Source organism: Fulmarus glacialis, unplaced genomic scaffold (assembly GCF_000690835.1).
Source record: "Fulmarus glacialis isolate BGI_N327 unplaced genomic scaffold, ASM69083v1 scaffold14943, whole genome shotgun sequence".
Classification (NCBI taxonomy): domain Eukaryota; kingdom Metazoa; phylum Chordata; class Aves; order Procellariiformes; family Procellariidae; genus Fulmarus; species Fulmarus glacialis.
The window spans coordinates 11,295-26,189 of record NW_009202409.1 but is presented as its reverse complement, the minus strand read 5'-3'; the positions used below and the strand labels follow the sequence as shown (position 1 = coordinate 26,189).

At 48.3% G+C, this 14,895-nt stretch overlaps 1 protein-coding gene across 1 annotated transcript in view; it reads left to right on the top strand.

The window, feature by feature from the left end:
* The first annotated feature begins 335 nt into the window (after nt 1–335).
* CYSTM1 (cysteine-rich transmembrane module containing 1) overlaps nt 336–14,895 on the top strand; it is an 18,372-nt gene continuing 3,812 nt past the window's right edge. Inside the window, exon 1 of the mRNA XM_009574274.1 lies at nt 336–593. Within this exon, the coding sequence (XP_009572569.1) occupies nt 365–593 (229 nt within the window). The 5' untranslated portion in view covers nt 336–364. The remainder of the gene's footprint in view (nt 594–14,895) is intronic.

Genomic DNA, 14,895 nt, shown 5'->3' with positions numbered 1-14,895 from the left:
ATCTCTCTTAAAAGCGATTTAATCATGAGCGGAAGCAGAGGATTTTGCTTTGCAGTTGGAAGACTGTTAAATGTCTTAGGGTGAATAGCTGATGCATGACTGGAAAGCAGCAAGTTACTCTGCTGCTGAGCTAAACGCATGTCTCTTAAAAGAAATCAGTTCAACTCAGTCTCTGCCCCTGTGATAGGGTTAAAAATAAACTCACTGCTTGACCAGGTATTTTGAGGTCTCTTTCTCACACTTAATGTAGGGTCCTCAGGAGAGCAATCTGAAATGGGAATTATATGGTCATGGATGAAGCAGACAAGCAAACCAGTTCTTCTGTTTATTTTCCTTCTTCTGCAGGAGAGATTCTGCATCCCACATGAACTACGAAAATCCTCCACCTTACCCCGGCCCGGGCCCGACTGCCCCTTACCCGCCCTATGCACAGCAACCGGGTGGTCCTCCTGGCCCGTACCCAGGCTACCCTCCTGGACCTACTGGGCCATACCAGCCAGGCCAACCAGGTTATCAAGGTTATCCCCAGTATGGATGGCAAAATGCACCTCCGCCTCCAGGACCAGTGTATGCAGATGGGCCTAAAAACACAGGTATGCCTAGCAGCCATGGTGCGATATAATCGTGACTCTTTCTGGCTTGCAAATGCATGAGTACATGTTGACCTTGAAGTAATATGGTTACCAGCGTCTGGCCCTAACGGGGCTGGGGGAGGTGGAGACTTGTTTGAAGTAGGGATTCTGTTTATAGCCTGTTTTGCCGCTTTATTTTGCTGTTGTGTCTCTAACAGTTATCTGGCTGTTGGAAGATACTGCTGAATGTCTTTAATGCTGATCCCTCAAGGGAATCCGCATGCTGAGGTTGTTATCCATGCTTTTTGCTGCCTTTAGATTTGCCACAACTCTCATTCTGCCTGTCTTTTGGTTGGTAAGTTTCAACCGAAGGCTACACAGTTAAAGCTTGTAATATTCAAATGTACAGTTCCTACCGAATTAATGTGCATCAGTTTTCTTGAGGCCATCAGTATCTGTCCAAGTGATCTAATAGTGCCGTTGGAATCATTCCTGGGCTTTTGGTTTTTTCTGAAGCTATTCTCGTTCTGTGGAAAAACACAGATTTCTGGGGAAGGGAAGGAGGATGGTGTAACTTATCTTGGCAGCTAGCTGTGTTCCGCGTCCCCTCAATATGGTATGCTGGTTTTCTCTGGCACCCATAGCTCTCGTGGGGCTCGCTGCAGTGCTTGGTGCAGGCTCGAATTGTCAGAGGGCCGGGAAGATGCTTAAGGGACCAGAGCATCTTTATATGAGGAGAAGCTGAGAGAGGTGGGACTGTTCAGCCTGGAGAAGAGAAGGCTCAGGGAGTCCTATCCACGTGTATAAATACTTGATAGCAGGGAATGAACAAGAGGGAGCTGGACTCTTCTCAGCAGTGTCCAGTGACAGGTCTGGAGGCAATGGGCACAAACTGAAACACAGGAGGTTCCTTCTGAACACAAGAAGACACTTTTCTGCTGTGAGAGTGATCAAACACTGGCACAGGTTGCTCAGAGAGGTTGTGGAGTCTCCATCTGTAGATACTCAAAACCTGGCTGGACAATGGTCCTGGGCAGCCTATTCTAGCTGACCCTGCTTGAGCAGGGGGGTTGGACTGGATGATCTTTGGAGGTCGCTTCCAACCTCAACAACCCTGGGATTCTGGCAAGGTTGGGTGTGGTCCCCATTGGAAAGAGGAGGATTTAGCTTGGATTTTTTTGGTTACTCTATGTCTTGCTGGTAAGCACACTTGCCTAGAGACCAAGATTATTCTTGTCAGTGTTTCACAGGCTTTGGTTTTAAAATCTGTGCTCGTACATCATGGGGGTGTACTACCCCCTCACCATCAGCATGGGGACTCATGTTGTCATTCCAACTCCAGTGCCTTCTTTCAGGCTTCTTCAGTGACAAAGATACTCACCCAGGCTGGGAAGCCAGAAACCATCATCATCTTTCTTCCTCTGTTGCACTGAATATCACAAACAGACCTGAGCTACTGAGAAAAGTCTTAAGTACCTATAGCTGTTCTGGCTGCCTTGGGATGGCAGAGGTTGTGGCCAGAGCTACCAACGCGGCTGTTCTGCGGGAGGGTGTGTGGGGAGCACTTCTGTGGAGGTGTTGTCCAGCCACTATGCTTTAGGTGGGAGCTGCTCTCAGGAAGGAAAGGAGACTCAGGGTTTGTATGTGCTGGGTGTGTCTGGCATGGTCATGGACAGACTAACCTTGGGTGGAAAGAAAGGAGACTAACATGTACCTCAAATCGAAACCTAAGTCAGCTGTGTATGGTACTAGCACTTCGGGTACTGCTGCTGTAAAGACCAGCTGATAAAGTGGGTATCGAAGCTGACATCACTTGGAAAATTGTCAGGACTCAGACAATTCCCCCAAGGCCTTTGCCACTACGCGAAGCTGTCTTTGGCCATTGCACATTAAGGTCATTCTCCACATACTGTTATTGCCGTGGCTTGGTACAACGTGCGTTTGCACTTGGGGCCTGCTCAGGACTGAGGTCTATACACATTTGCTGCATTTTGAGATAATTGCCTGCTGTGCCCCTCTACCACTTCATGTTACTCTGACTCAGCAGCGCGCTGTGACAAAGGTCTTTTCAAAAGCCCTCATTTTTTGGGAAGCTGGAACTTGAGAAGTTCCCAGCAAGAGTTTTTCACCACGGTGAATCCAAAGGAGACTTGGCATAGATGGGTGGACAGGCTGAACTGTGGAGAGGACATTTTCAAGAACTTTTTTTTTCCAGTGTTCTTGGCTAAAATGGTGAACTACTGGACCAGTGTATATAAAAGCACTGGATTTATAGCTGATATAAGATGTCAGGAATATTCTGGTGTGGGTCTGGCCAGAAGACCCAAATATAAGCAGCGAACAATTGGTGTGAGTGAATAAAAACCTGAATGAGTGCAAGTCATGAGTTCAACTTCCTCTGTAAAAGAGCGAAAACCTCAAGGGTCTGCCCTTGAGAAGGAGGAGGCAGCAGCATGGTGATGCTTCCCACCACTACCGCTACATGGACTCAAAGTATAATCAGGGTTTGCCTTGGGAAATGCGCATAGTTTTGGGGTGGCTAACAGGCATCTCTTGGTACTGGGGAGGAAAAAAAATTCCTAGTCTCCCACGTAGAACATCTTTGGTTAGTGCAAGTGTCGCTTTGCTGCTATAGCCATGAAAAGGGATATGCTGAAGAGAAGCTGAAGGGAGAGTGGGTCTGCTGCTTTGGACAGTCTGGCTTTGAGCCAGATCTGCTGCCTTGGAGGCTTAAAGGATCTCATTTCAGACTGGATCAGGGAACTGATGACACTGAATGTCCTCTGCTTAGATCAGGTCTCTGCTCGCTAACCTGTGGACCAACACAAAGGAGTAGGCTGGGAAATTGGAGAGGACAAGTAGCTAAGTATTTGAGTGCATTTTTCACTGAGAGCCCAGCCTTATGCTGCAGGAGGCATGGTTTTGTTGTTAAACCTAAGGTAACACAACTGCAGTTCTGTAGAAGCAGCACCCTAACCCACAAACCAAAGATCTTCTGGTAAGTCCTGTCTTTGGACAGCCTTCCTGTAGCCATGCGTGCTCTCTGAATCCACCTTGGGAGCCTCCAATTTGCATTGCTTTTGCTGAAGTGGATGTAGCGTACAAAAACATTTATTAACATGTGTAGAATGAAGTCAGGGCTATAATTTCATGATTGTCTGCAAAAGCTTTTTGTTTTTCTTGATTCTCCTTCTGTTAAACACCCTTTTTCCCCCTTGCACCTTTTTGGCCAGTCTGTCAAACTGGAACCTGATCTTTGTCCTGTGACTAACAGCAGTCTTCTGAGAGAGCTTTCAATAAGGCTTTGTTTAATGATGACCTCCAGGAGTGTGTAATATAGAACGGATGTCCCTAAAAAAGCTAATTTTTTTTAAAAATCTATCTGTTGGTGTGGCTGAACCACTAATATAAAAAATTGACGTCTAAATTTAATCAAATCATTACAGTCTGCCTAGCTGGTCTGGCATGATTTAGTGTTGCTTGTCAGTTCTTGTGGTGTTTCCAAGCAGTTATCTGGGAAGAGCTACTGTGTGGATGCTCTCCTTTCAAAGTGGGTGTTTTGCTCTCCTAGATCACTTTGCTTAATCTAATGAATTAGGCTACTCCAAGTAATGCATTAGTATTTCTGAACAAACATGTGTCCACACTGAAAACTAGGAAATTTGCTATACTTTAAATTTTATGCTTGAAGTTATTTTACTGTGTAGGCAAACTGCAAAGTGGGCTCTTACAGATCTTGTGGATCGTAGCCGGTGTGCAAATGTGTGGAAGTAAGTATGCATCATATTTTGGTCTTGAGTGGATCACAAAAATGGAAATAATTACTGTTGAGCTCTCAAAATCTGATGGTAAAGTAGCATTTCATGGTGATGGTGTTTTTTAATCTAACAATTTGTGGCCTGTCTGGAGTAGCAATGGACATAGCCTGTCCAATTGGCCCTTGGAGAAGAAAAAACCTCATATGGCTTGTTCTCTGCATTAAAAAGAAAGCTGCATCTGAGATGTAACAGGGAAACAGCTTACACTTAGTACTGGTTTTCTCACCCATGCTGCAGAAGAGCCCGTGAACCACTGAGCCTTGTTTCAGAGGCTGCTGTTGAAGGACTCTTCAGGCTGAGTAGCACTGGCATGAGTTACGCCGCCTGTGCGTGGCGTGCGTGCTGCAGCCATGCTTCTCCCCAGCCGCAGCCCCTGTTCCTCCATGTCCTCAGGAGGTGGGAGCTGTAAGCCCAGACTGGAGAGTTCGGTCCCTCTTGTTGGGGTCATGCTTGGCAAGGGTAGGTAACATCTAGGCTGGAAAGAGAAGGTTATTACTGTTAAGTGAGTAATGACTCTGCTAGAAGTAGGTGAGAGAGGGAGGATGTTGTCATCTTTTCAGTTGAATAGGGGGACATATATAAAGGCTTGTTGGAGGAAGGTGCAGTCCAAAACAGCGATGAACAAGGAGAACAAGTATGTTCCGCTCTAGACTGTCTGCGTAGGATTAGTTAGCCATGATGCCAGTCTGAGTTGCAGAAATCAGCTTGCGGTTTACGCATTAAGACTTAGTGGTGTTGGCCATATGACTCCCATGTATTACAGCACTGTAGAAGAGAGACACCGCAGCTGATAATGGCAGCTGGTGGTCCTTTATCCCTTCTCGCAGAGTGGATGGACCAGTCCAGCATGTGCGAGCTTGCACCCCCTCAGAGACACCCTAGCTACCTCAACACTATTGGGTGTGAAAGGCCTTGAAGCGGATGTTTCTCCTTCAGGTGGAGGAGCAGCGAGCCAGAGAGGCTCTCTGAGGTGACTTGCTGCGGTGGCTCAGAAGACCTCATGGCCATGGTTTTGTTTTTTTGTTTTGTTTTTTTGATAGCTGGGGTTTGGGCTTGCACAGGCTACCAACAGCAAAGTCTCCAAAGAAGCAACACTTCTTGCATCTTGCAAGGGCTAATAACTGACTTGGCTGTTGTTCATTAGAAGTAAACAACTTGACCTTTACCTTTAGAGCTGGTAATTTATATGCTGAGCCTGAGGGATGTTACCCTTAAGGGTATGTGATTCAGCTTCCTAGCTCTGTGAACTGACTTGTGCTGATTTCTGTCTGCATCTTTCCTGCTGTAAAAACTGAGGGCTCTCTTCATGAATGTCCACATGAAGTCTGTCCAGGCGCGAGCTCCTGGAATACTGTAGATCTGCCATTCGGTGTCACACAATGCTTTGGGTAGCTAGAGGGAACTCGCATGCACCAGAACAAAGCTGGGAAATGCGCAGCAGTAGGAGCGCAGCGCCTGCGTGGAGCTCCGCGTAAGAAGCTGCGTCTTCTTGAGCAGCAGGGGCTTGCTTAGGAGGAAGAAGATATCTCATTCCAGAAAATATCTCATTTCCCCACCAGTATTTTCATTATAGAATAATTCAGTGTCAGCTGGCATAAGGAAAGCACAGTATCTGCTGAACTGGTCCGCAGGAACTTTCTTGTCTATGTAAATTAGAGGTGAAATGTAATGCTGTTGATAATGGCGTGCTTTAAAAAGAAGTGGAATGAGCCAAAGTACGAAGTGACATACTAATTTTGAAAACACGAGCTGATGTTAGCAATTTAGCCGGCTTAATTTCTCCCCCCCTCCCCATCAATACATAACAACGTAATGGATGAGGCTATTCCGTGCTGTGCCAAAGGGAACCAGGCTCTGTCAGTAGCCTGCCTTCCAACCAAAGGCAAACAAAGCTCACTATTGCGTTTGACCTATTGTACACACAGGGTGGAAATCTCATTGCTGGAAGTTGATTACTTGTAGCAAAGCCAGCTGTGATAAGAGCAATAGTCACAGTGATGCTGCCTGCCTCCTAATGTTTGGCCAGCTGCAAGAATAAACAGGTCATCTAGATACAGTCGCTGCCTTCTGCTAGAGGGGTGGATTTTTCCTCTTTACAAGTCTCAGTGTGGAAAGGAGGGAATCCTAATCGCTCTGGTTAGGCTCTCTGGTGCCTTTCAGAGGCTACCCCCTCGCTTCTCAAACCATGTTGAGCTGAGCCTTCCCCAGCAGAAGTTTATTTGGAGGGCAGCATGTAGCAATTCCAGCAGGCTTTCTCTCTGTATATTGACACTTTCCAAGCAGTCTGTCAGAGCATTTAGTTTAACTGTTACTGTACCTTCAGGACCTGCAACTCCAGACAGCTGGTGTCCTGCCAGAAAAAAAAAAAATCTCACTTGGCAGTTGTCCTCTTATCTGCTTCTCATACTGTAGTGTGCATTAAAACCTGGTGTTCTCTTTCCCCCAAGATTGCTGTATCATATCCCGCTCTGTCCCTGGCTTGCATCAGCTGACTGCACAAACAGTGGGGGCTGTTTGCTGGCAAACAGTGATGTCTGACTTCATCTTCGCTGCTTTTCACCCTCAAGGAGGGGATAATCTGAGAAAAGCCTGATGCAAAGAAAAGGTTTTCCAAATTCAGGTCCTGTATCTGAAAACATGCTTCAGACAAATGAGGCTAAGCCTGGCTCTGTAGTGGAGTGAATTAAATGAGGCTGCTGTTCTGGACAGTCCTTGTCAGCTGGGCACCTAGCCTGGGTGAAAAGCAAATTGTGTAAAGCCTTTTTCCAGCACTGCAAGTGCTGCACAGATTGTGGTACTCGAGCCCTGGGGGGACTGCTCAAGGAGAGTCTTGCTATCCTGAGCGACTACTCACTGTGGCATGTTCCCTTTCATTTAAAACTGGACTTTGTCCCTCCTGTCTGTCACCCAGAACACTCTTGCAAGATCCTTCTAAGACTGCATTTCTGCTGTGTAAGTCCCTCCAAGCCAGGTCTTGTTTAAATCTAGGACTGATGATGATTTTCAAAGAAAACGCTGACTCAAGCTGAGTAATGTGCTGTTCTTAGCCCTGCAGTTGACTTGGTGGAAAATGCCTCCTTGCTTTAACAGTAAATTAAGATTTCACTGATTAAAAAAAAATGTTAGAGGAAGTTCTCAAATTCTGTAGTTTTGGGAGATGTCTCTGCATCTCTTGCAGTCTAGAAGGAACTGGAAGGGTCTGAAGCCCTGAATTACTGTACTTTTGAGCTGGGGGGAAGATGGTTTCTTATGTGACCTGTCTCCTGTACGCTTTCTAACCTGTGTGATGGGGTTTATAGTGCTTTGGAGAGCTAGCCAATGCCTGCTGACACCTTGTAGAGAATTTGAGTACTTACTGCATAAGGTATGCTTTTTCTCCTATAAGGAGTGCCTGTAGCCCTGCTTTTTACAGACGTTGAATCCTTTCTGGGCACATCTATACTCCATAAATGCTGATTAGTATCACTTCCATTATCTCAGAGATCTCTGAATCCTATCCCTGTGTGCTTAGGTGAGGAAGTTCACCTCTTTCCCAGCCCTGAGTTCAGCTGCAAGAAAATCTTCTGGTTTATGATCAGACATAACCCATGCTTGGAGCACATGCAGTCTGTGAGAGGGGAACAACTTCATCCTTGTGTGAAATGCAACCAATGCAGCATTGGCTCTGGAAAGTGCTCACTTGGCACAGCTGCACGGTAATTTCCCTGAAATGTGTTGCCTGTTCAGCTCCCTGAAAGCTGAAACAGCTCTCTAGGGTGACCGTAAGAGCTGCTCAGATTTGCGGGAACTGAAAGGCACGAATTTTCCTAACCTGCTGCATATAGTCATGCAGCCACGGAAGAGGGCAGGTCTGATACCGGTGTGGGTAGCTGTAGATCAGTCACTTCTGCTTGAGGACAGGCTGAAACCTGGGCTGGGTCAGCAGCAGCTGTCTGGTGGCAGAGGGGATTTGCAGGTGAAGCAACCTGTACTCACTGGCCGTTTGCTTCCTTGATACTTGATTTTTGCTCAGGTGGCTCTGGCAGTAGAGCTGTTTCTGTTTGGAGCTGGGGATTGTGAAACTTGCTCTGAGCATTTTGCAACCTTGGAATATTTTTGCTTGGAAGTAGGCTATTGTATTTCCATCTGGCTCTGACTGGTATCAGTTTCAGGAGTGTGCTAAGGTATTTTCTGAAATCCGAATATGGTGTCAGTAGAGACTGTCCATACAGTGAAAGCCTCTGGGCAGGAAGGAGTTGAGGTGCTGAGGAATGTGATGTGGCAGGCGTGAAGCTGTTAAGCAAAAGCAAATATCCCCAGAGAGGAGAAAGAAGAATTAAATGCCTTTCTTGCCAAGGGAGTTAGATCTCATCTTTGCCCAGGCTCTGCCCTGGAGGTCTTGTGGGCAAGGGAGGAGGCCTGGGGCAGAGAGGAGCCTTGTTGGCAGCTAGTAGGAAAGTTTTAGTTGAAGTCCTAGGGTCCCTGTTCCCCAGTCATGCAATCTCTTCTTTCGCACTTGCTGCCTGCGTGGGATTTACCCCAGGACATGTGGCTGTCTGGGAGGTCAGGGCTGGGTGTTCCTCCCTCCTGTAGTGCTGGGTCTGCAGACGGAAAGTGCGCACCCCAAACAGCGGCTCAGAAACACTTGATTTCTAGCCAGTGTCACCTCTTCATCGCTTGGCTGCCACTAACACCCTTGTGCTGACTTTCCCTTCTCTGGCCTCCATCCTGAACGGAAAGACTTTCAAAGGACTTGGGTAAGAATATTTTGAAGGTAGAACCAGATGCACAGACTGACTTTACTTAGCAGTCTGCTGCAGGTAGCACTTAACGCTGTGAGAAATTATTATTAAAATGATGTTGTGCAGTTTTAAGCAAGACTTCTTGCTTGCTGGCTGGACAAGTGAAAACAAAGCTCTTGGTGCAGAAGTGTCTTGTGATTAAAACCCGCTTTATTCACATGTGGGAAAAGACTTATTGGTCCCTTCTCTGGTGCATGCTTCCTCCCAGATGAGAAGACTGTGGTATTAATTAATACTTCTGCTTTGAACAGTTGTTACTATGGCAAACAGCCGTTCAGATAATACGGGAAGAGTTTTTGGTCTGCAGTAGCAGTTGTTGGTAAACTGCTTGTTGCTGCTTCCTCTTGTGTGCTCCAGGCCTTGCCTAATAGCTTACAGCAGCTAGGAGTGTAACTAACTTGTTTGCATGCAGAGTGGGTTTGTGTGCTAGCGCACAGCTGGAGCTAAAGAAGATGTAAAACTTCAAGACTTACTGCTTTTCTCATGCTCCTAGCCCTCTCGCCTTAGGAAGAGGAAAGAGTCCCCGCAGCTGGCTGGTGCTGGGCTGGGCCAACCCTGGGGATGCACGCACCTCGCTTCTCCCCGGGCGGCTGACTTCTTGGCTGAGCCTGCCCCTTGGCTTGCCTGAAGTGGGCTTTTGCTTGCTGTCTGTCTGCCTGGCTGTCATACCTGAAATACCTAGACAAGGGCCAGGGCCCCTGGTGACATGCAGCAAGACTTCTGGGAGGGCTTGCAGAGCTCGAGGGCACCATCGCTGCCTGCTTTCCAGGGAGGGTCCCCATGTGGGTAAGTTGGTACCTTAACAGTGGTGTCTGTGCCCGGGCCCTGGGACAGGATGGGCTGGTTCTGTCATCAAAGCTGGTATCCTTGTACTGCAATCCTTGTAGTCCCAGTAAAGCACTGCGATAAGGAGCATTACAGTCTGAGGTCACGATTTAGCTTATGCCAAACCGTGTGAAAAGTACTGCTCATGCCTTTCCCTCATGGAGCTAATGATTAACGTATCAATTAGGTATGAGAAGAAACAAAATGTGTATGCTTAAGATAAAGCAGACTGTACATGAAATAACAAGGTATTGTAGTATTTGTTTTAAAAACAAAGTGGGAGTTATTTGCACTGGATTGTGCAGGCTGGTACTGTGTGATTACAGGGAGTGCTACCATTTTCGGAGTAAGTGTGATTCATTGTGATCTACGCTCTTTAAGGTTGATTAGAAGATGGGAGGGTCTGCTCAGCTTACACCCTCTCCCATCCTGTTTTAGAAAAAACAGTGGAAGCATCAAAACTTGAGCCTAAAACTGAGTGCTGTCTAGTGCCTCTGAGAGAAATTGCCTTTATTTCTCTTCTCTATCGGACCACCAGTCCCAAAGTGCTAATGGGCTTCTGCTCATAGTGGCAAGGACCCTGGCATGCCATAGGAGACCTTTGGAGTGCCTGACCTTGGACAAAAGAGAGGCACAAAGCAGCTAATGAAGTCCCCAGTAAGGCTTGCCACAGCAAACTGGATGGCTGTAGCTTGGAGGCATTCAGGCTTCTGACAAGAAGCATATAAAACCAGCAGTTCCCTTAATTGACATATTTTGGGCTGGGGTTTTGTTGGCAAAGCTATTCCAGTAGAAAACCTGATCTCTATTAATGGAAAACAGCTGGTTGAAGTGAGTTGGGAAGACGTTGGGTGGCTTGCATCTGTAATGTGCTGTGCAAGACTTACTGATGAAATGGTCTTTTTAGAGGTTTTAGTAAAGTGCTTAGGGTTTTGTTATGCTGTCTCTTACTATGCTGTTCAGGGGATCCTCTGCATTTAAGGTAGCGCTAATATGTAGGCTGGGAAGAGTGGATAAAGGTGCTACCACGCACTCTTGATTTCCTTGGGTACTTCTTGTGTTTGTGTTAGTACTTTGAAGCTGATGTTCGGTTGCACAGTGTCCAAGATGAGAGGAGTATAGGATGTCTCCAGCTCAATGAGAGGCTAGCCTTCCTTTGAACTGTTTTTTACCCTATGCACTTTGGTAGCTGTAAGTAAATAGTTGACCAACCTTCACCTGTTCTGCTCTTATCTTCTGTATAAGCCCCACACCCAACTGGTTTATGAGAAAAGCTTTTTAGTATTAATGCTGTATGGCTGTGTTTAAAGTTTCTCTGGCAATTTGTCTGGTGACAGCCACAGAGCTATGACTTCTGAAGCATTGATGAAGCTTCAAAGAAAGTAATAATTAAATTTAAACTGTAAGGGAAAGGTGGTGGTTTTTGAGTATTGCCCACATGCTCTCAAAGTCTGAAAACTTCCAGTGGCGACTGTATTTTCTCTCAAACTGCAGCAGCGGTTGGCACCAGCTCCCTTGGGCTGGCGGTGGCTGCCCTCTTGAGACTCTTGCTCTCTCTGGGAGAGGCACTCTGCAGTGGAAGGCAGCGACTTCTCAAATGTGTATTTCAAGTGGTATTCTTTGGGCTTTCCTTGAACTTGGAAGGTGAATGGATTTGGTAAAGTACTGTAACACCCTGCATGGGGAAAAACACAGCTTTTTCTCAGAGGGTTGCTGCAGAAACGTACTTGTGCCACAATGTGCTGCTGGTGTACATGACTTCCAGCTTTTAGCAGAAGGGAGTGAAAGGACATGGTCTCTTTCCAGTGCTGTTTCACTGTTTCTAACAGAAAGGCACACCCCCGAAACCCATGGTGAGTCCTGGAAAGGTCTTGACATGGCTGCGGTCCCTTCTCCTGTCTCAGTCCTGCCCTGAATTGTTAGTGGGCAGTTGTGCCTGTGTATCGGCCAGTTCAGTGCAGACCTTTCTAGCACAAGCTGCCAGCAGCAGTGCCGCGCAGGCAGCTGAAGGTGCCGGCTGGCAGGGGAGGAGCGATGCCCGCTGCTGCTGTGACCCACTTGTGCTGAGAGGCAGCACCCGATGCGAGTCAGCTGAGCAGCCATGTAGTGACAGTGCCGATCGCCCACTGCACAGGCCTGAATTTGGAAGAGCCATTTTGTTTTAATATTTCAGCAAGTGTTTCATAACAGCACTTTATACATGCTTTGAACATGCTTTGTCAGTATGTCCTCGACACTTGGCTGTAGTTTAAACTTCTAATGGATTAATCATAAATACTTCAGGGAAACTCTTCTTGTATGCCTGCACTCACGGACAGCTTACTATAAATTGCACTGGGCAGCATCCATTCAACTCTGCTTTGGGGTGGGGAATGTTATACAGACCTGTCCTCCAGCAGAGTACGCAGTTAGACTCAATTGTGAAAGTTCTTCTTTGGAAGTTGCCGACTAAACAGCAAAATCCTTTACTGGTTTGTGTGCTACAATGGAGGACTTGTCAATGTTAGTGTGTCATTTCACAGCTCGAGTCTTCTGCATGCTCAAGCATTGCTCCCTGGTAGCTTAGCGCTGAGCTACCAGAAAGCAACGTTGCTTTAACCCTAGCAGTAAAAGGCAGCAGTTTTAGAGCTCTTCCCTGGATGGTGCCTTGGCTGCAGATATGGCCGCCTTCAGCCAGCGTGAAGATGGGCTTGACTGGGGTGGCCAAAACTAGTAACTGCCCATGGTTTGCGTTGCAGTGACATGGCGTCCTCTGGTCAGCAGATGGCTGCTGGAGGCTGGCTGGAGCAGCTGGCTAGCTAGGTCTGCCGGCACTCAGCGTGAAGTGCCATACCTTAGTGTTCAGAGGAGAGGGTACCCACCCTCAGGCCAGGTGTTGTCAGCCTGACAGCTCAATCTATCTCAGCTGCTCCAGCAAGGGAGCTAAGAGTTAGCGAGGCACCCCCAAAGCAGTGTAACCTTATGCTGTCGACCAGATTTGGGAGTGTCACATGCTGCAGAGCTTTTTCTGGGGCAGGGAAGGGTGTCAGGTTCCCCTGGGTTTCACGCAGTCTGAAGCTGCAAATACTTTGCTCTGGAATAAGTTCTGTGGTATTTGTTCTTGCTGGTGTTTTCCAGAAGTCAGAGTCGCCCTGCTGCCTCCAAACCACCAGGAACCAGTGCTTCTTTAAACATCCTCCCAGTCCCCTTCTGCTGTGCAGATGTGGATGTCTCTGGGCACTGTGGCCCTCAGTTTTGGGTATGGCAATGCTCTGGCAGCAGCAATCCAGCTCTCCATGGCTCCAAAGCAGGACAGCTTCAATGGCACCTGGCAGCTGGTTAGAAACCAGAGCTGCCTCAGGGGTCCAGCACAAGGAGCTGGTTCGAAAGCTTCCTGAGCAGCCATGGGAAAAGCACTCTCGGCTGTTCGCTCTGAGGGATGGCAGGAGCCGGTGAGCATCCTCTCCCACCTGAATGTAGGCAGGAGAGCATGGCTGGTACCCCACTCTGGTGAAGAGCTCTTGGCCATCTCTGCCTGTTGTGTGTAAACACAACTGCATGTCATCGTCTTATACAGGACTCTTGGAGCATTGGTATGTGTTTTGCCTTCACTCATTGTAACAGGACCTTCTCGGAGGAAACAAAGGCACCAGATAGTTAGCTGCTTGTTCAGAGCTCCTGGATCCACCAGGGGAAAAAAGCCTGAAGGTTTTTCCCAGCCTGAAACACACCAGTGCCTCCTTCAGTCCTTGCAAGCTCAACTTGTTCTGCGCAGCTCTGCCCTGCTGCTCTCTTTCCTGAACAGCTCGGTTGTATGACTGGGTTTGCACAAAGGCTTCGCGTGGCACCAGGGCTCACTTCTTGTTGCAGCTCAGTGTGTTAAGCCAGACAGAAGGGCAGCTCTATCTGCTGCAGGGGAGAATGCTGCTCAGCCGAGGAGGGTAAACAGATCCAATGTCAGGGTGTCCAGCTGCTCCAAGCTGTGCCAGTCAGGGAAGGAAAGCAAAACAGCGTGGGCAGCTCTGCTAAGCCAGCTTCTCCCCTGGACAGCAGGGCTCTCCCTTCTTTCCTGCTGCTGAGCAGTCGGTGACGGCTGTAGCCCACTGCTGCAGGTACCTGGCCGCCGCTTGATGACAGCTTGCACTGCACAGAGGTATACAGGAACAAGCAGACTTGGGTCACCTCCACAGGGAGAACAGGCAGCGAATAGAGAGCTACTGATATAACGCCGTATAAGGTCAAACACTCTCAAGCTTTCATGCTTTTGAACGTGAAGCCTTTGCAAGACTTCCATGTGTGATTTTGAGTGCAAGTTTGGGGCTGCAGGCAGGTAGGAGGGAAGGGCCTGACCAAAGTCCTGTCTGCCTTGGTACAGATTCCCACTTTGGATGGGATTGGTCTGTGGTCCAGCCTTTCAAAAGGATGAAATAGGCTCTCTTGGATCACAGGAGGTGGCCAGGTGCTGGGCTTACAAGTCATTGACTTCTGCGCTCCTTGCCCTTGTGGCGCGGCGGGCCTGCCCTGGCCACAGGCCATGGGGAGGAGGTCGTGCAGCCTCCCCCACCGCTGCAGCACTGCCCAACAGCCCGCAGGGCCCTGGTCTGTGCACGGGAGCCAGGTTTCCATCAGGTGCCGGTCTGCTCCTGCCTGGAGGTGCCTGCTTTGGCTCTGCAAGGGCAGGCAGGGCCAGCAGCTCCTGGGGCAGGAGAGCACATGGCCCCTCTCCTGCTCCAGCACAGCCTGTCACAGCACGGCAGCACGCTGCCACCTCCTTGTGGGGCTGTCTGGAGAAGGGATGTGCTTCCACCCTGACATTCCTGGAGCAAGGGCACCACATGCTCTGACTGAAGGCTCAGGCAGCTGCAAAGCCCTGGAGGGAAGGATGGACGGTGGTGCTTTGCCAGTGCCATGCAGTGGCTC